General features: G+C 41.2%; 1 protein-coding gene and 1 long non-coding RNA gene across 6 annotated transcripts in view; one reads left to right on the forward strand and one right to left on the reverse strand.

Annotated features, from left to right (window-relative positions):
• LOC109876418 (small G protein signaling modulator 1) overlaps positions 1 to 26,682 on the forward strand; it is a 71,996-nt gene that overhangs the window by 10,876 nt on the left and 34,438 nt on the right. For all 5 annotated transcript variants that reach the window (XM_031818168.1, XM_031818169.1, XM_031818170.1 and 2 more), the window contains exons 3-8: positions 2,669 to 2,744; positions 9,049 to 9,211; positions 9,486 to 9,638; positions 9,739 to 9,806; positions 9,969 to 10,114; positions 10,940 to 11,071. In XM_031818168.1, coding sequence (XP_031674028.1) covers positions 2,669 to 2,744; positions 9,049 to 9,211; positions 9,486 to 9,638; positions 9,739 to 9,806; positions 9,969 to 10,114; positions 10,940 to 11,071 — 738 coding nt within the window. The remainder of the gene's footprint in view (positions 1 to 2,668; positions 2,745 to 9,048; positions 9,212 to 9,485; positions 9,639 to 9,738; positions 9,807 to 9,968; positions 10,115 to 10,939; positions 11,072 to 26,682) is intronic.
• LOC116365770 (uncharacterized) lies at positions 9,072 to 25,460 on the reverse strand. Its single transcript, XR_004208148.1, has 3 exons — positions 25,350 to 25,460; positions 9,521 to 9,671; positions 9,072 to 9,188 (listed from the first exon to the last, which is right to left on the reverse strand). It is a non-coding gene; the product is annotated as an uncharacterized LOC116365770 (long non-coding RNA).

Consider the following 26,682-nt stretch of genomic DNA (forward strand, 5'->3'; position numbering starts at 1 on the left):
GAATGGGATGGGGAGTCAAAACACAGGGAGTCGAAACTTCCCAATTCTACCATTAAAATTAAAATGTGCTAGTTCTAGCTTGTGGTTTGGATAATTGTGATGTTTATGATAAAAACTTAATGTTAAAATACTAATGACTATATGTCGTGACAGAGCCAGATTGATATTCCCCTTTAAGTGCCTTTGAACCGGGTATGGTAGTAGGTTTGTGTCGAGAACTGCAACGCTGCTGGGTTTTTCATGTTCAGTTTCCCGTGTGTATCAACAGTAGTCAACCACAAAAGGGACATCCAGCCAACTAGACACAACTTTGGGAAGCAATGGAGTCAGCATGGGCCAACATCCCTGTAGAATGTAGAATGCTTTCAACACCTTGTAGAGTCCATGCCCCAACAAATTGAGGCTGTACTGAGGGCTAAAGGGGGGATGTTTTAGCTAACAGAGCAACAAAACTGGAACTTGGGGAAGGTGGTGTCACCAATGTACTCCAGCCAACATGTTATGGGTAAATTTCACATCCACAAATTGAAATGGCTGTGTTTATCCTTATGTGACCTGACCTCAAACTCCTGTTAGCTTGCCTCTTACACTTTACACCCATTTGAGCTCTTTCTCCTCAAAGAGTCCATATACACCAATGTGACCATCTGGGTTCAAACACTGCGTTCTCCTGTATGCCAAAAGACTGTGTTTGCACACTGATCTGATTCTAGGGCATTAGCAAGTCTACAGGGGCAAGGTAACTCATCACATGATCATGGTTCACTGAACCACCTCTATTACACTTATGACAGATCATTTTACCTTCAGGGCCTGATATCCCGATAGCAATGGAACTTCGGCTTACAAGTGTTTTAATGATGCATCTTTCCTACAATGGCCGAAGATGTAATGTACATTTCCCAAAACACCATGCAGAAAAAACATTCGGTAAGTGTGTCGAAAGAAAGGCAGCACTGCTCTCTGATCAGCTTTCTCCATTCAAATTTGACCTTAACATTATAATTTTTCCACAATACTGACGACGCATCAGCTCCTAGAGCAATATTATCACCTAATGGCTGCAAATATTGAGGTTGCTTATTCTAATGCTTACCCTATAATAATGCAATCAATCACAGATAAATTTGGCACATCATTGTGCACGTGTTGTTACACATCATTCAATATATTTAGGCAAATTACAGGCAGTAGCCTACAATTAGAATAATAGAGCTCAATTGAATTAACATGAAATTAATTTCAATATTTTTGTATTATATAGGTCTATGTAGCCTATACTGTAGGCTATTTATATTTTACTGCAGTCATCCCAGTTTTCATTTGAAGCATCTTTTGATAATTTTCTTGTTTTTAACAATTACAAAGACATTGGCAACTTTGTGTTTGCAGTCAACTTCGTTGTGAAGTTATTGGTCACAGAGAGACAGTTAAACATCTTGATTCTATGTTTAGTGGATATCTTCTGTGTATAAAGTGATGTGGTAGGGAAAAAAACACATTTAACGATGCACTTAGTGGTCTGGGGCAGTCGGTAAATAACAAGACATTTCAAGTGCAACTTTAGAAACTGCAACTTGGGAAACAGCTTGGCGATTTAACGATGATCCGTACCAAGGTCCTAACGATGAGCATAGACTTAAGATGCTTTTGGGAAACCAGGCCCAGGTTTGTTTAACCATACTAGATTTACAATCAGAGATTGCAACATAGAGGCAGTTAAACAATCAAGTAATTTGAAATATTTTGCTTTAATGGAGCATTATTTTTTAAATCTGCCCTCTGTAGTGATATTCAAAGCTCCTCTATGTCTGCACAGATGTTTGGGTATCTGTGTGTTTGTGTGTGTGTGGCGTTGTTCTCTAGGCAGGCACCACCTCTCTTTGTGCAGTGTAATAACTCATTATTACAATTACAACAGGAAATGAGTGCTATCTGGGCTGCTCTATCTGCACGCTGATTTCCAGGATACAGAGCAATGGCAGTGCTAGGATATGTCACCATATTCACCAGGGTCAGAGTTATCAGGCATCTGGGGCGCAGGTCTGATGTTGTCTCTATCTGTGAGCAGCCTGTGTCCGGGTCAGCAAGGAGGAAACCTTGGTGTTGATTAAACCCAACATTTGTACTCTAAAACTCTCCTCCCGCTTGTTTTTCCGAGGCTGTGTGTCTGAGTGAGGTTTCTGCTGGTTGCGAAGTCACTGAATCAATTAGAGGTGTCATATAGTGCCAGGCCTGGTGAGACATGAAAAGCGTGTGGCACTGTGCTCTCACTCTCTTTTTCTCCATTCACATCTAAAGAGGTTTGATTGTAAAGCCAGTCTGTCAGGTGGGCCCCAGAGGTGTGGATAAATTAGCCCCCCACCCACCCAACATCAGCCCTCTTCAGCCCTATCCATCTGTGATCTGCTTGATGCGAGTTGGGTGACTCATCCTTCAAACTTTGCATGGACTCTTCCCGCTCTGCTTAATCTCTCTCTCCCCCTCTCTCTCTCTCTCTCTCTCTCTCTCTCTCAACCTCCCTTCCTGTCTCCCTCCCCTCCTATCTGTTCCCAATGTAAACTAATTCTATACATGTTTACTGATAAATCCTTCCCTCCTCCTCACTCCCGTAGATAAGTGGTTTTGTAGAGAAGGTCTGAGTGTCTCCTCCCCCTGTCATTCACAGGTGAAGCAGATCATGGAAGAGGCTGTCACCAGGAAGTTTGTACATGAAGACAGCAGCCACATTGTCTCATTTTGTGGTGAGTTTCAACTATTGGGACATATTTGGTGGTATTTGCTCATTAATCACCTGCCCTACAACAGAAAAAAATCTAACCTTTTGTCATTGTACCAATCAGAAGGAATAGGTATCCTGTCAGACACGAGTCAGTCAGGTTTCAATGGTCAGGTGGTTTTTGCCAACATACAGTGCATTCGGAAAGTATTCAGACCTCTTGACTTTTTCCACATTTTGTTACGCTACAGCCTTATTCTAAAATGAATGAAATAGTTTTTTTCCTCATCAATACACACAATAGCCCATAATGACAAAGCAAAAACAGGTTTTTAGACATTGTTGCTAATTTATAAAAAATAAAAAAGTTTTAACATACAGTACCAATCAAAAGTTTGGACACACCTACTCATTCAAGTGTTGTTCTTTTTTTTTTACTATGTTCTACATTGTAGAATAATAACACATAATGAATAATGTAGTACCAAAAAATATATTTAAGATTCTTCAAAGTAGCCATCCTTTGCCTTGATGACAGCTTTGCATTCAGGCCAAATAATTCAATCTTGGTTTCATCAGACCAGAGAATCTTATTTTTCATGGTCTGATAGTCTTTTGGCAAACTCCAAGTGAGCTGTCATGTGCCTTTAACTGAAGAGTGGCTTCCGCCTGACCACTCTATCATAAAGGCCTGATTGGTGGAGTGCTGCAGAAATGGTTGTCCCTCTGGAACATTCTTCCATCTCCATAGAGGAACTCTGGAGCTCTGTCAGAGTGACCATCGGGTTCTTGGTTGCCTCCCTGACCAAGGCTCTTCTCCCCCGATTTCTCAGTTTGGCCGGGCAGCCAGCGCTAGGAAGAGTCTTGGTGGTTCCAAACTTCTTCCATTTAAGAATGATGGAGGCCACTGTGTTCTTGGGGATTTTCAATGCTGCAGAAATGTTTTGGTACCCTTCCCCAGATCTGTGCCTCGACACAAGCCTGTCTCAGAGCTCTATGGACAATTCCTTCGGCCTCATGGCTTGGTTTTTGCTCTAACATATGCACAAACCGCCCCCCCCCCCCCCCCCCCCTCGTCTCACCAGAGTGTGCTGTTCTATCTAGCCAGTGCAGCGTATATCCTGCTAGCTGAATATCCATGTCATCATTCAGCCACGATTCCGTGAAACATAAGATGTTACAGTTTTTAATGTCCCGTTGGTAGGATATTCGTGATCGTACCTCGTCTAATTTAATATTGACGGTGACGGCAGCTTTCCCACTCGCCTTCTGCGGATCCTTACGAGGCACCCCGCTCTGTGTCCTCTGTACCTGTGTCTCTTTCTCTTGCCAATGACGTGGATGTTGTCCTTGTCGGGTGTTGGCAGTATATCCTGTCCTGCTTGTTGAAGAAAAAATATTTTGTCTAATCCGAGGTGAGTGATCACTGTTCTGATATCCAGAATCTCTTTTTTTGCCGTAAGATACGGTGGCAGAAACATGATGTACAAAATAAGTTACAAATAACGTGAAACAACCCCACATAATAGCACAATTGGGTAGGCGCCCGTAAAACTGTTGCCATTTCCTCCAGCGCCATTTTAGTTAGTGACTATCTGCTGTACCGCATAGGGGGGGTGAAATAATCATTTCACAGTCCCTCAGACATTCTTCACAGGCTCATCAAGCCTTACTGACATCCTGCCGAAGTCGCAGGATATTTTATCAACTGATAAAAGTGGTAGAGGTAAGGTCCAAATCTGCATATCACATCAACCTGTCACAAATCTTGAGGGTCTGCTAGCCATGTACACATTTTTTAAAAAGGGCACCTTAATAACATTAAATTTTCTGCAAAAATACACTCACTCATCACACATTGTAGGCTAACCAAGCTAGAACCAAAGATGAAATTAACTATCTTTGCTAGAAGCGCTACTGGGCTGGGCTTTATCAGCTGATCATCACTAATCAGTGTTTCCTCTGGACATTTTTGTTGCAGTGTCGTTTATAGAACAACTGTGAAAAGGTCAGCTCAAGTGACTTTTTAAAAGGACATACTTCCCGATGTGTTTTCTTTTATGAACATGCCATAAGCCAACATGTCATTGCAATAAATTCATTTAAAACGGCAACATTTTCTCTCAGCCTCATGCCATAAAGTGTAGAATAGCATGAGATTAGCTATAAAAAAGAAAATGTTCTCTCTGCACCATGGTAAAATGTATAGAATTGCAGGAAATTAGCTTTAAAACAGCAACATTTTCTCTCTGCCTCATGGCAAAATGTGCATGGTTGAGACTTGACTGGGTGAGGGGTGATATCTGAGGAGGCTTGACAAAGTTCTTAATGTGTATGCCATACCACAAACTGGGGGCTGTCTCTAGGGAAGAATCTCATTTGCATACTCCTCGAGTCATCTCTCCAAAACTACATTGGAGGAGAAGATCAGAGGGGCGGGACCTCTGGCTTTCTCATCCAATGGGTTTTGAGAAGGAGAGAGGACGAGGAGTATGCAATTAAGATCTTCCCAGAGTCTCTCAAATGTCTAGTGCTCTGTCTTGAAGACAGTGCACTGAGTATTCTGCACAGGCAGTTTTGGCTGCCACAGTGGCGCAAAGAGACAAATAACCTTTAAACCGGTGCTGTACCCGGCCATATTATTGAAAGTATGTTTGGTAGAAATATTATGATGTAGCATTTTAGTTTTTTTTGTTTGCAGTGGCTACAATTACCAAATGAATGAATGTAGCGGAAACACTGTTGCTAATGTAGACTAGATTAATCAACTACTTATCTAGATTATGTTCATCTTTACTTGATTTGAATTTGTTATGCTACTGACAAACAGTCGAACTGCTGTTGCCCCCTGAGACAACACATGCTAGCAACTCCAAAGTATCCTACTACTGGCCGTATTCATTTCAAACTCACCGCTCTGCACCGGTGGGTAGCTCGTGCATGCAACAAGGAAGAGTGCAGTAATGCACTGCCGCTCTCACGGTCGCAGAAGGGCAGGGAGGGGGACTTTTGTTTTAAAGATTTATGTGTTTTATGAGAAATCATCTAGGTTGATAGTTGCACCACCAATCATAAGGACACTTTTTTCATAGGAGGACAAATGGGCAGGTGCTCCAGCACCCATAGGGCTCTAACTGTGCATGTGCCCACTGCTAGCTGATAACTGTGTGATCAATCTCCAAGGAAAGGCTCTTCCTCCCCGACTACAACAGGAGAGTATCCTGACTTTTAACAGACCTGGAAGTAAGAGCTTTCCCTTTACCTCATATACCATGGTGGCTGTTAGTGTTAGCTCCCCCCACGTTCTACTATGCTGTCCCAGGTTTTACACCAAGCTGTCACACAAATGTGTCTGTGTGCAGAGATCACAGGATGGAGATGGAGGGCGAGGGGAGGGGGAAAGGGAAGGCGTGAGGCGAGGACTTGCTCAGGCAGGTCACCGGGGAGTAATTAGCCTCTATCATCATGGTCAAATATTCAAGTCGCCTAGGCAAGAGCGCCAGGGAAATATCAAGTGTCAGTCACGCCCGTCCCTTCTTCCTGTTCTCCTCACCAAAATAGCTATTATTCCCTTCTTCCTGTTCTCCTCACCAAAATAGCTATTATTCCCTTCTTCCTGTTCTCCTCACCAAAATAGCTATTATTCCCTTCCTTTCACATTGCTGTGACAGCGATAGTAACCATATAATTAGGAAATAGAATACTAATTTAATAGGATCTTTATTTAGTCATCCAATTGTTAATGAAGCCGAGCTTTAAAGGTGTATCTTTCTCAAAGTGGTCATGAAGTAGCCTGAGTGCCAATCTGTTTCTGCACTCTTATCAACTCTTTATGGAATTGCCATACCATTTCAATAAGGATATAGCAAGAGAGCAGAAACAGACTGGCACCCAGGGTAGGCATGATGTTGGCATTCAATAATTAATCTAAGCCAATAGTGTGGTTGGCCATATTTAGAATGTGTTGAGTGTGTCGTAGTGCTGAGAATTCCTGGTCAGTGGCAACACAGACACTCTGAGTCCCCTAATGTGTTCTGTTGCCACAGATACGGGACTGATTAGGGGTCATTACTCCAGTAGCTGTAATTACCTTTTAAATAAGTGTGCCTCCTGTGTCGAAAGTGGACAGGGTCCAGCCACTCGTTTCCTTTAAGGGTTTATTTGACACAAAGGATATTGCTTTGGTTGCATGGCTCCCGGGGTTATGTTAGGCCAAAGTACCGCAAAGCCAAGGAGGTTTCACCCTCTGGAAATGCTGATTTCTTTTCAATATTGGAGTGTATTTTCTAGTAGTTTGAAAGACGAGGGTCATCCTATTGAGAAATCTTTGTCACGGAATTACATTTCTCGCTCCTCTAATAACAAAGAAAGAAACAGAGACGTGCACCAAGATAAAGAGAAAGGAAGGAAGGAAGAGAGAGAGAGCGAGCGAGGAAGAGATGGAGTACATACTGTATTAGTGAGAATATACACAACACTGCTCCAACATTAGGATTACAAAGCTTTAGAATAGCTGGAAAATATAGTAAATATATACAGTACCAGTCAAAAGTTTGGAACACACCTACTCATTCAAGGGTTTTTCTTAATTTTTTTACTATTTTCTACATTGTAGAATAATAGTGAAGACATCAAAACTATGAAATAACACATATGGAATCATGTAGTAACCAATAAAGTGTTCAACAAATCAAAATACATTATATATTTTAGATTCTTCAAAGTAGCCACCCTTTGCCTTGATGACAACTTTGCACACTCTTTGCATTCTCTCAACCAGCTTCACCTGGAATGCTTTTCCAACAGTCTTGAAGGAGTTCCCACATATGCTGAGCACTTGTTGACTGCTTTTCCTTCATTCTGCGGTCCAACTCATCCCTAACCATCTCAATTGGGTTGAGGTCGGGTGATTGTGAAGGCCAGGTCATCTGATGCAGCACCCCATTCTCCATCTTGATCAAATTGCCCTTACACAGCCTGGAGGTGTGTTGGGTCATTGAGCTGTTGAAAAACAAATGATAGTCCCAATAAGCGCAAACCAGATGGGATGGCGTATCGATTCAGAATGCTATGGTAGCCATGCTGGTTAAATGTGCCTTGAATTGTAAATAAATCACTGACAGTGTCACAAACAAAGCACCCCCACACAATCACACCTCCTCCTCCATGCTTCATGGTGGGAACCACACATACGGAGATCATCCATTCAGATTACATAGTTTTATGTACTCTGATTGCTCCGTTTTTATTTAGATTTTAATACATGATAAGTATAGTTTAGTTATTCAGTGCAATAATGGACATGGTATGGATATTATTTTGATATAGGCGAGGTTATAGCTGTATTGTACTGCTGGTGGGCAAAGTTGGTTGAAAGTACATCACAGGCAGAGAAAGATTCTCCCTCCACTGCTTTCTTTCTCAGCGCTGGTGTACTCCATCAGCAGGGGTTTCCATGACAACCACGGGATTAGTCCTGAGAGAGAGAGAGCTCAAATGTCAAAACCGCTCAAGGCACTGCCACGTAGGCCTTATAGAAAGATGTGTCTGTTCGTGTGTATGTGTGCATACGGTGCGTGTGCACTAGTGATTACTGGATAAGCTCTTGGCTTAGGAAAATATAATTATGTTTATGGATAACGTAATAAAAATGATTGGCTTATTTGAGTCACTTTCATAAGAGCCTCAAGCTGCAGAGCTTTGTCTGAATTGTCCATCATATGGCTCAGGCACAATTACACAGAAGCTAAGTACTATAATATGCAGATTCTCTATGGGTATTGAGAGATTTTTATTTAGGACCATGTATCATATTTTTTACAACACAGTATGATGGTAGATGTGTTTTTTTAGAATGTGAATCCCCTTCTATTGACACTACATTTGTGTGCATCACAGGAGGTTGGTGGCACCTTAATTGGGGAGGACCAACTCTTGCGGCTCATAGTAATGGCTGGACCTTAATAAATGTCATGGTATTGAACTCAACAAACATGTAGTTTCCATGTGTTTAATATCACTCCATTCCAGACATTATGAGCCGTTCTCCCCTCAGCAGCCTTCTGTGGTGTTCATTCATCATCGAATGTCATATAATGTATTGTAACTTGTAACTCACCACCAGCATCATACAGTAATATTACATTTTTTTTAAAGTTGAATGAAATATTAAAATGCAGAACATAATGGTGACAAGTTTCAGTGAACTCTCAAATTGTTTCTCATCTATATTTTGAAATGTACTATTATTTCTGTGCCTATTTGTGTGTGTGTGTGTGTGTGTGTGTGTGTGTGTGTGTGTGTGTGTGTGTGTGTGTGTGTGTGTGCAGCTGCGGTGGAGGCGTGCGTTCTCCATGGGCTTAAGCGGCGAGCGGCGGGATTCCTGCGTAGCAACAAGATAGCAGCGCTCTTCATGAAGGTGGGGAAGAGCTTCGCCCCGGCAGAGGTGCTGTGCAGAAAGGCTCAGGAGCTGGAACAGATCACGGAGAGCAAGTGAGAGCACACACACCTTTGTACAGACACAAACACACCACCGAATCCCTGTACAGACAGACCATAGCACTCAAAAGCAAAGAGCTATTACTGTATATTACTGCTAACAAATCCTAAACATGATTTCTGTCATACATGACAACTCTACTCACACATAATTATAGTTTACTGATGCAATGCAGTTGTAACATAAGAAATGATCACTGGTAGAAAATAACCAAAGGTAACCTCTGAGTTCCTCCCTCCCTCCCTCTCCCCTGTTTCTACATTGCAGACGGAACCAAAGTTTGCCCAACCAGGATAGCTTACGGATACTGTCCAGGCTGCCCAGCCTCAGCCCGCAGGTGGTCAGAAACCTTTGGATCCGCACGGCCCTCATCGAGAAGGTGCTGGACAAGATCGTGCTCTACCTCGTGGAGAACAGCAGGTGAGTCACAGGAGGGTGAAATGGCATGGTCACCTGCGGGGAGGAGGCAAAGGAAATCCAGAAATGCATGGCTCACCTCCATAACGTTTTTATGTTCCAGTAAATTCTATGAAAAAGAGGCCATTCTGATGGATCCGGTGGACGGACCCATTCTGGCCTCTTTGTTAGGTAATGATTCCACATGGTTAAGCTTTTATTCATAAACATCTCATCTCAGACAATATACCAGTGTAGTAGGGGATTTCCTCTCACACGGGGAACCAATTAATGTCAGTGATTCTCCTCACACTGGGCACCGTCTTTTCACGCTATTGTTCTGTACTCTGGCAGTGGGGCCCTGTGCCTTGGAGTACACAAAGATGAAGACGGCGGACCACTTCTGGACAGACCCCTCGGCCGACGAGCTTGTCCAGAGACACCGCATCCACAGTGGCCACTGCAGACAGGACTCCCCCACCAAGAGGCCTGCTCTCTGTGTAAGTTTCCTGGGAAGGGTAGGGGTTCTAAATAATGTACCACTACTCTACCAAACTCCCCCAAATAAGATTTAACATAACCACATTATCCCCTGGTATACATTTCTCTATTGATTATTTCATATCTTTCTTTTGCTGACACTGCACACTATTAGCTCAAACGTAGCGGGGATATCCGTGACCAATCCTGTCATTGAAGCCTCCCCCAGCCTCTCTCTTTCAGTAGAAGAAGACCTGCTGTTGTCAATGCATTAAGGAGCACATTGTGTCCCGCGGGAGAGGACAGAGTGTATTTTCTGGAACTACTCTTCACATTATCATTGACCCCTGCAGCTAGAAACATCTCACCACGTAGCACCATTCTCATTCTACATTGACAACTGAGAGCTGTTTATTGCAGCACTGTATCTTTTGTACTCTAGAGGCAAACATAATGGGCTTTGTCATCAGAAACAGAGTGGCAAATGGTTTCCCATTTCATTTTTCTTCAATCAACCAAACACATTTCTGATGTTACATCGTTTGAGCCAGTGTAGCAGCCTGAAATCAAATACATGGCTGAAAGGGTTTCTAAGAGCTGTATAAGCTGGGTAACATTATAATACTTGATTAGCCGTTGCTAATTCATTCCCAGTGGATGATCATTGTGGTTAACTGTATGGAATTAACTAAATGTGCTCAATGGTGGATGAACAATATGGCATCATACATTAATTTTGCACCAGTGATGTGTGAAACTAACTGGCCAATATATGGAAGTTGGCTGGACGGATGGGAGGATGGATTGAGATGGGGTAAAAACAAACACACTGTCTGTGTTTCCAGATCCAGAAGAGGCATTCCAGTAACAGCATGGAGGAGCGGCCCTCACCTTCAGCCCGGGACTACGTGGAATCCCTGCACCAGAACAACAGAGCCACCCTGCTGTTTGGAAAGAACAACGTGCTGGTGCAGCCGGTAAACAATTCATCCTCCTCCCATCTCTAGGAAGCTCACCAGTTTGAGTGTGTCAAGAACTGCAACGCTGTTGGATTTTTCATGCTTAACAATTTCCTGTGTGTATCAAGAATGGTCCATCACCCAAAGGACATCCAGTCAACTTGACACAACTGTGGGAAGCATTGGAGTCAACATTGGCTAGACAAACTGAGACTGAGGGCAAAAGGGGTTGCAACTCAATATTAGGAAGGTGTACCTAAGGTTTTGTACACTTAGTGTATCTATAGAGAGATTCGCCATATCGAGCTTTCTGTGAAAGATGATCTCTCAGTGCCCCAACTCCTCCATATTTATGATAGCATTCAGAAACTCAAATATTCACTGAAAGCAAATATGCCAGTTGTTAACCTTTCTTGGGCAGCGACAACATTGAAAAGGTGCGAAATTCAAAAATATTTTTTTGAAATATGTAACTTTCACACATTAACAAGTTCAATACAGCAAATGAAAGATAAACATCTTGTTAATCTACCCATCGTGTCCGATTTCAAAAATGCTTTACAGCGAAAGCACAACATATGATTATGTTAGGTCAGAGTCAAGTCACAAAAACACACAGCCATTTTCCAGCCAAAGAGAGGAGTCACAAAAATCTGAAATATAGATCAAATGAATCACTAACCTTTGATGATCTTCATCAGATGACACTCATAGGACATCATGCTACACAATACATGTATGTTTTGTTCGATAATGTGCATATTTATATCCAAAAATCTCAGTTTACATTGGCAATTTACGTGCAGTAATGTTTTGATTCCAAAACATCCGGTGATTTTGCAGAAATACTCATAATAAACATTGATAAAAGACAACTGTTATTCACAGAATAAAAAATAGACTTCTCCTTAATTTCTTGGTGACAGGGGGCAGTATTAAATGCATGCCTAAATTCAACTGCCTGCTACTCATCCCCAGAAGATAAGATATGCATATTATTAGTATATTTGTATAGAAAACACTCTGAAGTTTCTAAAACTGTTTGAATCATGTCTGTGAGTATAACATAACTTATTTAGCAGGCGAAACCCCGAGGACAAACCATTCAGATTTTTGTTTTTTGGGGTCACTCTCTTTCAAATGGGTTTTCATTGGGAATCCAGATTTCTAAGGGACCTTCTTGCAGATCCTACCGCTTCCACTGGATGTCACCAGTCTTTAGAAATTGGTTGAGGTTTTTCCTTTGTGTAATGTAGAAGTAGCCCTGTTCAAAACGAGGGTCACTTCAAGTGTACTGTTAGATAGAGGCGCGTGACCAGAAAGCTAGCTACAGTTTGTTTTCCTCCTGTATTGAACACAGATAATCCCGTCTTCAATTTTATTGATTGTTTACATAAAAAAATACCCAAAGTTGTATTACAAAAGTAGTTTGAAATGTTTTGGCAAAGTTTACAGGTAACCTTTAAGATATTTGTTTGTCACGTTGCGCAAGTTGGAACCAGTGTTTTTCTGGATCAAACGCGCCAAATAAATTGACATTTTGGATATATACCGACGGAATGAGTCGAACAAAAGGACCATTTGTGATGTTTATGGGACATATTGGAGTGCCAACAAAAGAAGCTTGTCAAAGGGAAGGCATGATTTATATTTTTTTTCTGCGTTTTGTGTCGCGCCTGCAGGGTTGAAATGTCCTTCTCTCTCTTTGTTTACGGAGGTGCTACCCTCAGATAATAGCATCGTTTGCTTTCGCCAAAAAGCCTTTTTGAAATCTGACATGTTGGCTGGATTCACAACAAGTGTAGCTTTAATTTTGTATCTTACATGTGTAATTTCATGAAAGTTAGATTTTTATAGTAATTTATTTGAATTTGGCGCTCTGCATTTTCACTGGCTTTTGGCCAGGTGGACTAGCGTCCCACATATCCCAGAGAGGTTAATGCAACCGCTGTGTCAGATTTCGAAGAAACTTTACGGAAAAAGCATAATCTGAGGACGGCGCTCAGAACCCAAAACAGCCAGAGGAATATCCGCCATTTTGGAGTCAACAAAGTTAGAAATGACACCATAAATAGTCACTTACCTTTGATGATCTTCATCAGAAGGCACTCCCAGGAATCCCAGTTCGACAACAAATGACTGATTTGTTCCATAAAGCCCATCATTTATGTCCAAATAGCCACTTGTTGTTAGCATGTTCAGCCCAGTAATCGATCTTCATGAGGCGCAGGATGTTTTTAACATAAAACATCAATAATGTTCCAACCGGAGAATTCCTTTGTCTGAAGAAAAGCACTGGAATGAGAGGTAACTGTCGGTTAGCGAGCGTCATGAGACCAAGGCACTCTGAGACCAAGGCCACTGACTCAAAGAGGTCTCATGAGCCCCTCCTTTATCGTAGAATCCTCATTAAAGTTTCTAAAGACGGTTGACATCTAGTGGAAGCCATAGGAAGTGCAACTTTATCCATTTCTCAATGTGTATTCGGTAGGCCAAGCTTTGAAAAACTACAAACCTCACATGTCCCACTTCCTGGTTGGATTTTTCTCAGGTTTTCGCCTGCCATATGAGTTCTGTTATACTCACAGACATCATTCAAACAGTTTTAGAAACTTCAGAGTGTTTTCTATCCAATACTAATAACAATATGCATATATTAGCATCTGGGACAGAGTAGGAGGCAGTTTACGCTATTCATCCAAAAGTGAAAATGCTGCCCCCTATCACAAAAAGGTTAACACCACAACACAGTAGACCTATTTGGAGACACACTGTGAATGCCAATCTGTAAAATCCGGAACAGCTCGGTAGGATCTTATCTCCTGTTTTTGTAGTATAAGGCAGTTTGAAGTATATGGTGTCAAATCCGAATCAGAAGTCGAACGGGCGCAGGATGGATCATCATTGCGCGAGCAAACACTTGAGAAGAGAAAGAAGAAATGTGGTCGAGCGAGCAGAGGAAGGGTCCCACGAGCGCAGGCCAGCGTGGTGAGCGCAAGTTTTTATTTTTTATTTCACCTTTATTTAAGCAGGTAGGCCAGTAGAGAACAGGTTCTCGTTTACAAACAACACCGAGTTGCACATGGGATTAACAAACGTACAGTCAATAACACAATAGAAACATCTATATACAGTGTGTGCAAATGTAGTAAGATTAGGGAGGTAAGGCAATAAATAGGCCATAGTGGTGATATAATTACAATTTAGCATTAGCACTGGAGTGATAGATGTGCAGAAGATGAATGTGCAGTTAGAGATACTGGGGTGAAAGGAGCAAAAAAATAAATACCAATATGGGGATGAGGTAGTTGGGTGGGCTATTTACAGATGGGCTGTGTACAGGTACAATGATCGGTAAGCTGCTCTAACAGCTGATGCTTAAAGTTAGTGAGGGAGATATAAGACTCCAGCTTCAGTGATTTTTGCAATTCGTTCCAGTCATTGGCAGCAGAGAACTGGAAGGAAAGGCAGCCAAAGGGGTGTTGGCTTTAGGGATGACCAGTGAAATATACCTGCTGGAGCATGTGCTACTGGTGGGTTCTGCTCTGGTGACCAGTGAGCTGAGATAAGGCGCAGCTTTACCTAGCAAAGACTTATAGATGACCTGGAGCCAGTGGGTTTGGCGACGAATATGAAGCGAGGGCCAGCCAACGAGAGCATACAACTCGCAGTGGTGGGTGGTATATGGGGCTTTGGTGACAAACGGATGGCACTGTGATAGACTGTATCCAATTTGCTGAGTAGAGTGTTGGAGGCTATTTTGTAAATGACATCATCAAAGTCAAGTATCGGTAGGATAGTTAGTTTTACGAGTGTATGTTTGGCAGCATGAGTGAAGGATGCTTTGTTACAAAATAGGAAGCCGATTCTAGATTTAATTTTGGATTGGAGATGCTTAATGTGAGTCTGGAAGGAGAGTTTACAGTCTAACCAGACATCTAGGTATTTGTAGTTGCCCAGATATTTCCTTTGCCTAAGTCAGAAACGTCCAGAGTAGTGATGCTAGACGGGCGGGTGGGTGCGGGCAGCGATCGGTTGAAGAGCATGCATTTAGTTTTACTTGCATTACAGAGCAGTTGGAGGCCACGGAAGGAGTGTTGTATGGCATTGAAGCTTGTCTGGAGGGTTTTTAACACAGTGTCCAAAGAAGGGACAGAAGTATACAGAATGGTGTCGTCTGCGTAGAGGTGGAGCAGAGAATCACCAGCAGCAAGAGCGACATCATTGATGTATGCAGAGAAAAGAGTCAGCCCGGGAATTTTGACACCTGAAGAAATACATACTACATGTCAAAGACTGCACTTTCACAAATACACCGCGTCCCCATATGGATGTCTTTTCTCTCTCTCACATCAACTTTCCAGTTTCCTCTCCAAAATCCATTTTGCTCTCGCAACTACTTACTATAATTGTACAATAGGTATAATTCTAGCCAATGAACATAACCTGTAGCAGTCTACTGAAATGCAATTGGTCAAGTTTTTGGACCAATCGTCTTGACTGCTCTCTAATCTGATGTTTTAGCATAGAGATGAAAGGGGATGGTGAAAGGTGAACGATGTCTGACAATGAAGAGGTAAGTTCCATAGTTTTTCATTAGAGAAACTTGCTAACCAACTAGCTAGCTAATTAACTATGAGTTCAATATTGAAATTGAGTTAGCAGTTATTTGATCTTCTGTTATTAAAGCAGGCTATTGATGAAGCAAGCTAGGTTAACATCAGCTAGCTAGGAAGCTAACTAGCTAATGGTAGCTAGCTAGCTATCTAACATTTAACCATGTGGTTTAACTACTGGACCAGTGTCCCGAAATCGGGAGAGTTGCTGCTCAATATGCGATATTTGACTAGAATGGCGTTGTAAACAAAAGCCAACTTTTTGGGACATAGACATGTCTTATTTGGTCAGAAAGCTTAAATGATTGATAATCTAACTGCAGTGTCTAATTTACAGTAGCTATTACAGTGAAAAAATACCATCTATTGTTTGAGGATAGTGCACAACAACAAAACACTTTTATCAAGGCAACTGCTTTGATACATTCACCTGACGGTATATAATGTACTTACATTCAGTAATCTTGCTCTGATTTGTCATCCTGAGGGTCCCAGAGATAAAATGTAGCATTGTTTAAATTTGATAAAATGAATTATTATACCCTAACACGATCCATGTTGTGTACAATGTTTCGCATGAATTCCGACTCTTTCAACTTGCAACAAAACAATCTATGAAATCTAAACAGCTAAACTTTGTTTCACCCGGTCAAATTCAGTTTTTGTGCAATCTTCAGACACTCTAGAAGGCAACCAAACTTTGTTTCATCATTCTACATTACGTATTGGCTACACAACATGTCTAATAGCCCACAAAGGACAGCCATCATAACGCACCAATGAGACGGACGGTGTTCCCTTGATTGACAGTCTCTTGGTCCAATGACCACCTATCGTTTTGAAACATAGCTAGTTAGATAGCCAATGCTCTGGGCTTTACATGAGTATGTGGTGGCCCTTTGTTGGAGTAATGGCCATTGTCATATGACTGCGCGCAATGCGATTCATTCTACATTGAAAATCTACAGGACACAGGGGAGTTTACGTTACGCAGCGCTCGCTTTCTTCTACAAAGTTCTCTCAAACATAAAAAGTCCAACATGGCTACTAACAGTATAAACTTCAAGTCTACACATTTGGATGAGATTATTGCAGAAATTGACCGGGAGAGTGACATGAGGAGTCCTGCGCATAAGAAAGATTGGAAGGAGAAGGTAACCTTGTTTTTTTAAATCAGTAAGTAAAATATGTTTTTGCTTCTCGTGCTAATCCAGTTTTTTAAATGGTTTCATATTAATTTAAGATTTTTGTCTTTGATTTATATACAGTGGGGCAATTTAGTCAGCCACCAATTGTGCAAGTTCTCCCCCTTAAAAAGATGAGGGAGGCCTGTAATTTTCATCATAGGTACACTTCAACTATGACAGACAAAATGAGAAAAAAAATCCAGAAAATCACATTGTAGGATTTTTTATGAATTTATTAGCAAATTATGGTGGAAAATAAGTATTTGGTCAATAACAAAAGTTTATCTCAATACTTTGTTATATACCCTTTTTTGGCAATGACAGAGGTCAAACGTTTTCTGTAAGTCTTTCACACACTGTTGCTGGTATTTTGGCCCATTCCTCCATGCAGATCTCCTCTAGAGCAGTGATGTTTTGGGGCTGTTGCTGGGCAACCTGGACTTTCAACTCCCCCCAAAGATTTTCTATGGGGTTGAGATCTGGAGACTGGCTAGGCCACTCCTACGAAGCCACTCCTTCGTTGCCCGGGCGGTGTGTTTGGGATCATTATCATGCTGAAAGACCCAGCCATGTTTCATCTTCAATGCCCTTGCTGATGGAAGGAGGTTTTCACTCAAAATCTCACGATACATGGCCCCATTCATTCTTTCCTTTACAGGGATCAGTCGTCCTGGTCCCTTTGCAGAAAAACAGCCCCAAAGCATGATGTTTCCACCCCTATGCTTCACAGTAGGTATAGTGTTCTTTGGATGCAACTCAGCATTCTTTGTCCTCCAAACACGAGTTGAGTTTTTACCAAAATATAACTAGTAGTTATAATAAATAGTTATATTTTGGTTTCATCTGACCATTTGACATTCTCCCAATCTTCTTCTGGATCATCCAAATGCTCTCTAGCAAACTTCAGACGGGCCTGGACATGTACTGGCTTAAGCAGGGGCACACGTCTGGCACTGCAGGATTTGAGTCCCTGGCGGCGTAGTGTGTTACTGATGGTAGGCTTTGTTACTTTGGTCCCAGCTCTCTGCAGGTCATTCACTAGGTCCCCCCGTGTGGTTCTGGGATTTTTGCTCACCGTTCGTGTGATCATTTTGACCCCACGGGGTGAGATCTTGAGTGGAGCCCCAGATCGAGGGAGATTATCAGTGGTTTTGTATGTCTTCCATTTCCTAATAATTGCTTCCACAGTTGATTTCTTCAAACCAAGCTGCTTACCTATTGCAGATTCAGTCTTCCCAGCATGGTGCAGGTCTACAATTTAGTTTCTGGTGTCCTTTGACAGCTCTTTAGCTTGGCCATAGTGGAGTTTGGAGTGTAACTGTTTGAGGTTGTGGACAGGTGTCTTTTATACTGATAACAAGTTCAAACAGGTGCCATTAATACAGGTAACGAGTGGAGGACAGAGGAGCCTCTTAAAGAAGAAGTTACAGGTCTGTGAGAGCCAGAAATCTTGCTTGTTTGTAGGTGACCAAATACTTATTTTCCACCATAATTTGCAAATAAATTCATAAAAAATCCAACCATGTGAGTTTCTGGATTTGTTTTTTCTCATTTTGTCTGTCATAGTTGAAGTGTACCTATGATGAAAATTACAGGCCTCTCTCATCTTTTTAAGTGGGAGAACTTGCACAATTGGTGGCAGACTAAATACTTTTTTGCCCCACTGTATATGTATATAACCTGATGCATACAATATATTAGTACGGTCTATGCGTCTTATTGCCTATTGATCCACATATTTCATTATAGTGATTGTGTGGTCACTTAGAAAACAAACACATTTTGTCTATTAAAATAAGATCAAATTGATCAGAAATACAGTGTCGACATTGTTAATGTTGTAAATGACTATTGTAGCTGGAAACGGCAGATTTTTTTTATGGAATATCTACATAGGCGTACAGAGGCCCATTAGCAGCAACCATCACTCCTGTGTTCCAATGTCACGTTGTATTAGCTAATCCAAGTTTATAATTTTAAAAGGCTAGAAAACCCATTTTCAATTATGTTAGAACAGCTGAAAACTGTTGTCCTGATTAATGAAGCAATAAAACTGGCCTTCTTTAGACTAGTTGAGTATCTGAAGCATCAGAATTTGTGGGTTCAATAAATGGCCAGAAACGAATAATTTCTTTCTTCTGAAACTCGTCAGTCTATTCTTGTTCTGAGAAATTAAGGCTAATCCATGCGAGAAATTGCCAAGAAACCAAATATCTCATTCAACGCTGTGTACACAGTACTACTCCCTTCACAGAACAGCGCAAACTGGCTCTAACCAGAATAGAAAGAGGAGTGGGAGGCCCCGGTGCACAACTGAGCAAGAGGACAAGTACATTAGAGTGTCTAGTTTGCGAAACAGACGCCTCACAAGTCCTCAACTGGCAGCTTCATGAAATAGTACCCGCAACACACCAGTCTCAACGTCAACGGTGAAGAGGCGACTCCGGGATGCTTAATCTGTTCTTTTTATTGCCCAGTCTGAGATATGGCTTTTTCTTTTCAACTCTGCCTAGAAGGCCAGCATCCCCGAGTTCCTTCTTCAATGTTGCCGTTGAGACTGGTGTTTTGCGGGTAATATTTAATGAAGCTGCCAGTTGAGGACTTGTGAGGCGTCTGTTTCTCAAACTAGACACTCTAATGTGCTTGTCCTCAGCCATTTCCAGCTTCAAAAGTCAGTTACAACATTAACAATGTCTACACTGTATTTCTGAACAATTTAATGTTACTGTAATGGACAAAAACATGTGCTTTTCTTTCAAAAACAAGGACATTTCTAAGTGACTCCAAACTTTTGAATGGTAGTATATATATATATATATAGTTGAAGTCGGAAATGTACATACACTTAGGTTGGAGTCATTAAAACTTGTTTTTCAACCACTCCACAAATTTCTTGAAAACAAACTATAGTTTTGGCAAGTCGGTTAGGACATCTACTTTGCGCATAACACAAGTAATTTTTCCAACATTTGTTTACAGACAACTTATTTCACTTAAAATTCACTGTATCACAATTCCAGTGGGTCAGACGTTTACATAAACTAAGTTGACTGTGCCTTTAAACAGCTTGGAAAATTCCAGAAAATGACGTCATGGCTTTAGAAACTTCTGATAGGCTAATTGACATCATTTAAGTCAGTTGGAGGTGTACCTGTGGATGTATGTCAAGGCCTACCTTCAAACTCAGTGCCTCTTTGCTTGACATCATGGGAAAATCAAAAGAAATCAGCCAAGACTTCAGAAAAATCATTGTAGACCTACACAAGTCTGATTTGTTCTTGGGAGTATTTTCCAAACGCCTGAAGGTACCATGTTCATCTGTACAAATAATAGTACGCAAGTATTAACACCATGGGACCACGCAGCCGTCATACGGCTCAGGAAGGAGACGCGTTCTGACTCCTAGAGATGAACGTACTTTGGTGCGAAAAGTGCAAATCAATCCCAGAAAAACAGCAAAGGACCTTGTGAAGATGCTGGAGGAAACAGGTACAAAAGTATCTATATCCACAGTAAAATGAATCCTATATCAACATAACCTGAAAGGCCGCTCAGCAAGGAAGAAGCCACTGCTCCAAAACCGCCATAAAAGAGCCAGGTTTGCAACTGCACATGGGGACAAAGGTTATACTTTTTGTCCTCTTTTTGTCCTCTGGTCTGATGACACAAAAATAGAACTGTTTGGCCATAATGACAATCGTTACGTTTGGAGGAAGAAGGGGGAGTCTTGCAAGCCAAAGAACACCATCCCAACTGTGAAGCACGGGGTGGCAGCATCATGTTGTGGAGGTGCTTTGCTGCAGGAGGGACTGGTGCACTTCACAAAATAGATGGCATCATGAGGTAGGAAAATGATGTAGATGTATTGAAGCAACATATCAAAACATCAGTCATGAATTTAAAGCTTGGCGCAAATGGGTCTTCCAAATGGACAATGACCCCAAGCTAGTTCCAAAGTTGTGGCAAACTGGCTTAAGGACAACAAAGTCAAGATATTGGAGTGGCCATTACAAAGCCCTATAAGCCCTACAAATCCTATAGAAAATTTGTGGCCAAAACTGAAAAAGCGTGTGTGAGCAAGCAGGCCTACAAACCTGACTCAGTTACACCAGCTCTGTCAGGAAAAATGGGCCAGAATTCACTCAACTTATTGTGGGAAGCTTGTGGAAAGATACCCAAAACGTTTGACCCAAGTTAAACAATTTAAAGGCAATGCTACCAAATACTAATTGAGTGTATGTAAACTTCTGACCAACTGGGAATGTGATGAAAGAAATAAAAGCTGAAATAAATCATTCTCTCTACTATTATTCTGACATTTCACATTCTTAAAATAAAGTGGTGATCCTAACTGACCTAAGACAGAGAATTATTACTAGGATTAAATGTCAGGAATTGTGAAAAACTGAGTTTAAATATATTTGGCTAAGGTGTATGCAAACTTCCGACCTCAACTATATATACAGTGGGGAGAACAAGTATTTGATACACTGCCAATTTTGCAGGTTTTCCAACTTACAAAGCATGTAGAGGTCTGTATTTTTTTTATCATAGGTACACTTCAACTGTGAGAGACAGAATCTAAAACAAAAATCCAGAAAATCACATTGTATGATTTTTAAGTAATTAATTAGCATTTTATTGCATGACATAAGTATTTGATCACCTTCCAACCCGTAAGAATTCCGGCTCTCACAGACCTGTTTGTTTTTCTTTAACAAGCCCTCCTGTTCTCCACTCATTACCTGTATTAACTGCACCTGTTTGAACTCGTTACCTGTATAAAAGACACCTGTCCACACACTCAATCAAACAGACTCTAACTTCTCCACAATGGCCAAGACCAGAGAGCTGTGTAAGGACATCAGCGATTAAAATTGAAGACCTGCACAAGGCTGGGATGGGCTACAGTACAATAGGCAAGCAGCTTGGTGGGAGGGTAACAACTGTTGGCACAATTATTAGAAAATGGAAGAAGTTCAATATGACGGTCAATCCCCCTCGGTCTGGGGCTCCATGCAAGATCTCACCTCGTTGGGCATCAAAGATCATGAGGAAGGTGAGGGGATAAGCCCAGAACTACACGGCAGGACCTGGTCAATGACCTGAAGAGAACTGGGACCACAGTCTCAAAGAAAACCATTAGTAACACACTACGCCGTCATGGATTAAAATCCTGCAGCGCATGTCCTGCTCAAGCCAGCTCATGTCCAGGCCCGTCTGAAGTTTGCCAATAACCATCTGGATGATCCAGAGGAGGAATGGGAGAAGGTCATGTGGTCTGATGAGACAAAAATAGAGCTTTTTGGTCTAAACTCCACTCGCTGTGTTTGGAGGAAGAAGGATGAGTAAAACCCCAAGAACACCATCCCAACCGTGAAGCATGGAGATGGAAACATCATTCTTTGGGGATGCTTTTCTGCAAAGGGGACAGGATGACTGCACCGTATTGAGGGGAGGATGGATGGGGCCATGTATCACGAGATCTTGGCCAACAACCTCCTTCCCTCAGTAAGAGCATTGAAGATGGGTCGTGGCTGGGTCTTCCAGCATGACAACGACCCGAAACACACAGCCAGGGCAACTAAGGAGTGGCTCCGTAAGAAGCATCTCAAGGTCCTGGAGTGGCCTAGCCAGTCACCAGACCTGAACCCAATAGAAAATCTTTGGAGGGAGCTGAAAGTCCATATTGCCCAGTGACAGCCCCGAAACCTGAAGGATCTGGAGAAGGTCTATATGGAGGAGTGGGCCAAATCCCTGCTGCAGTGTGTGCAAACCTGGTCAAGAACTAAAGGAAACGTATGATCTCTGTAATTGCAAACAAAGGTTTCTGTACCAAATATTAAGTTCTGCTTTTCTGATGTATCAAATAGTTATGTCATGCAATAAAATGCAAATTAATTACTTAAAAATCATACAATGTGATTTTCAGGATTTTTATTTTATATTCCGTCTCTCACAGTTCAAGTGTACCTATGATAAAAATTACAGACCTCTACATGCTTTGTAAGTAGGAAACCTGCAAAATCGGCAGTGTATCAAATACTTGTTCTCCCCACTGAATATATATATGTATTTTATAGATGTGTTGTATATTTGATGTATTGATGCAGTGCTCATCCCCTGCTAAAATAAAGGTTCAATAAAATAAGTAATAGTAAACTTGAGTTCTAACTGATTTTTAAAAATCCTCAATAGTGGTAGAGAGTAAGATGACCTGTGGGAGCCAACTTCAAAGACACCTCATTCAAGTCCTTCCTCCACTCATTCAAATGTAGGAACTGGTTTCTCCAGTCAGACCCCTCTGCTGTCTCTGGCTCCACACCCACCCCCGTCCCGGCCATCTAGAGGTGTGAAGGTTAGTACCTTTTATGTACGGAAGCTAATGATCCATCATGTATGACATTCCTAGGAGTATGTTAACTTTAATTTTGTATTACCATAGCATTTTTATATGTTCTCTATAGGTATGTACTTTGAAATGTATCAATTGACCATTTTGGCCACTTGGGTACATTTGGGCAAACTCGTGAGGAGCACCTGGGAGACTTGATACAAAATATTATGTAGAGCTCTCATTCTTGAATGTATCAGTATCTTTTACTAGATCTAATGTGTTATATTCTCCTACATTAATTTCACATTTCCACAAACTTCAAAGTGTTTCCTTTTAAATAGTATCAAGAATATGCATATCTTTGCTTCAGGTCCTGAGCTACAGGCAGTTAGATTTGGGTATGTCATTTTAGGCGGAAATTGAGATGAAGGGTTCAAGCCTTAAGAATTTTTAACCAAAGCCAAGGTAGTTTATTTTTCTATACCGTCTCTGGTTTAACCTGCGGAACCCCCCCGCGACAGCCAGTGAAAGTGCAGGACACCAAATTCAAAACAACAAAAATCTCATAATTAACATTCCTCAAGCATACAAGTATTTTACACCATTTTAAAGATAAAATTCTCCTTAATCCAACCACAGTGTCTGATTTCAAAAATAATTTACAGCGAAAGCACCACAAACGATTATGTAAGGTCACCACCAACCCACAGAAAAACTCAGCCATTTTTTTCAGCCAAAGAGAAGAGTCACAAAAAGCAGAAATAGAGATAAAATTAATCACTAACCTTTGATGATCTTCATCAGATGACACTCATAGGAATTCATGTTACACAATACATGTATGTTTTGTTTGAGAAAGGTAATATTTAAATTTAAAAATCGGAGTTTACATTGGCACGTTACGTTCAGTAGTTCTAAAACATGCGGTGTTATTGCAGAGAGCCACGTCAATTTACAGAAATACTCATAATAAACATTGATAAAGATACAACTATTATACAAGGAACTTTAGATAAACTTCTCCTTAATGCAACCACTGTGTCAGATTTTTAAAAAACTTTACGGAGAAAGCAAACCATGCAATAATCTGAGTACAGCCTTTAGACAACAAAGCAGGCAAAAAGATACCCGCCAGATTGGGTAGTCAACATTACTCAGAAATAGCATTTTAAATATTCACTTACCTTTTGATGATCTTCATCAGAATGCACTCCCAGGAATCCCAGTTCCACCATAAATGTTTGATTTGTTCGATAATGTCCATCAGTTACATCCAAATATCTTCTTTTGTTAGGGCGTTTGGTTAACAAATCCAAAAGCGCATTCAGGTCACGCCGAACGTCAGAGGAAAAGTTCAAAAAGTTCAGTTACAGCCCGTAGAAACATGCCAACCTAAGTATGGAATCAATCTTTAGGATGTTTTTAACATAAAACGTCATTAATGTTCCAACCGGACAATTCCTTTGTCTGTACAAATGAAGTGAAACGTAGCTTTTTTTCACGTGAGCGCGCCAGACCGAGGCTGTGGCACTCTGCCAGACCACTCACTCAAAGAACACTTATGAGCCCCTCCTTTAGAGTAGAATCCTCAAAACAGGTTCTAAATACTGTTGACATTTAGGGGAAGCATTGGGAAGTCAAATATAACTAATATCACCCTGTATCTTCAATGGGGGCTGAGTTGAAAAACTACAAACCTCAGATTTGCCACTTCCTGGTTGGATTTTTCTCAGGTTTTCGCCTGCCATATGAGTTCTGTTATACTCACAGACATCATTCAAACAGTTTTAGAAACTTCAGAGGGTTTTCTATCCAATAGTAATAATAATATGCATATATTAGCATCTGGGACAGAGTAGGAGGCAGTTAATTCTGGGCATGCTATTCATCCAAAAGTGAAAATGCTGCCCCCTATCCCAAAAAGGTTCAATAAGAGCATTGTACCTAAATTGAGGAGGGATTTAGTAGAGTAGAAGGACTTGGAAGACCAGCAGAAGAGGGGAGAGAGGCAGGGTGAGAACAGATAGGGAAGAGGTCAGTGATTGAGGAGGGAGAGCCAAGAGAGATCAGGCTCTGAACCAAATAATAGCCAATATTGTTAGCGGCATAGCTACTTTGAAATCCAATCTGATTTAAATAAAGATTCAATAACTTACTCTGTCAGTTTTTGTGCAGTTGCAATAAAATAGAATGATCTCAAACCATTTCTCTCTCTTCATCCCTCTTTCCATGCAGGTCCACTGTCACTAATGGTGGTGAAGTTGTTCTCTGCCCAGCTGACAGAAACAGGAGATACTCCTGTATGATGACCAGTCCATTCTGTTCCAAATAGCTGACCTAGGCTCTCCTCTATGAACAACTCCATAGTGTTTGTTCCTCTAATTTCTTTGACGCTGTATGAAGGCATTGTGCACAGGACATTTGTCAAGTAGAGAGATGATGACCAGCTGCTGTCTATTGGTTTGAAATATAGTTCTATACTGGAATGTATGTGATAGTCATCGGTAAAGAATATGAGTAATGTAGGTAAGGGAAGAAGTGAAAACCTAGAGGAGGATAGCTTTCCCACGAGGTGGATTAGGCATGAAATGACAGCAGGCTGTTTAATACTGAGCCAAGCTGACTCACAAGTGGTATGTATTGGTACAGGGTAATTCTACAGTAAGTGATGCTGACATACAATTTAAAATGTATGTCAAAGAAACCAATGATTGCAAATTGTTAAAATTAGTACTTGTGCATAGTTGTATGGTTTGTTTCACTTTGAAATCCTTGGTTTTTGTTTGGACACACCTACTCATTCAAGGGTTTTTCTTTATTTTTACTAGTTTCTACATTTTCTAGAATAATAGTGAAGACATCAAGACTATGAATTAACACATATGGAATCATGTAGTAACCAAAAGTGTTAAACATATCAGAATATATTTTATATGAAACATTTTCAAAGTAGCCGCCCTAAGTAAAGAGAAACGACAGTCCATCATTACTTTAAGACATGAAGGTCAGTCAATGCGGAACATTTCAAGAACTTTGAAAGTTTCTTCAAGTACCGTTGCAAAAAGCCATCAAGCACTATGGTGATACTGGCTCTCATGACGACCGCCACAGGAAAGGAAGACCCAGAGTTACCTCTGCTGCAGAGGATAAATTCATTAGAGTTAACTGGTCCTCAGATTGCAGCCCAAATAAATGCTTCACAGAGTTCACGTAACAGCCACATCTCAACATCAACTGTTCAGAGGAGACTGCATGAATCAGGCCTTCATGGTTGAATTGCTGCAAAAAAAACACTACTAAAGGACACCAATAAGAATAAGAGACTTGCTTGGGCCAAGAAACACGAGCAATGGACATTAGACCGGTGGAGATCTATCCTTTGGTCTGATGAGTCCAAATTTGAGATTTTTGGTTCCATCCACCGTATCTTTGTGATAGACGCAGAGTAGGTGAAAGGAAGATCTCTGCATATGTGGTTCCCACAGTGAA

Source organism: Oncorhynchus kisutch, linkage group LG3 (assembly GCF_002021735.2).
Source record: "Oncorhynchus kisutch isolate 150728-3 linkage group LG3, Okis_V2, whole genome shotgun sequence".
In the NCBI taxonomy this organism is placed as follows: Eukaryota; Metazoa; Chordata; class Actinopteri; order Salmoniformes; family Salmonidae; genus Oncorhynchus; species Oncorhynchus kisutch.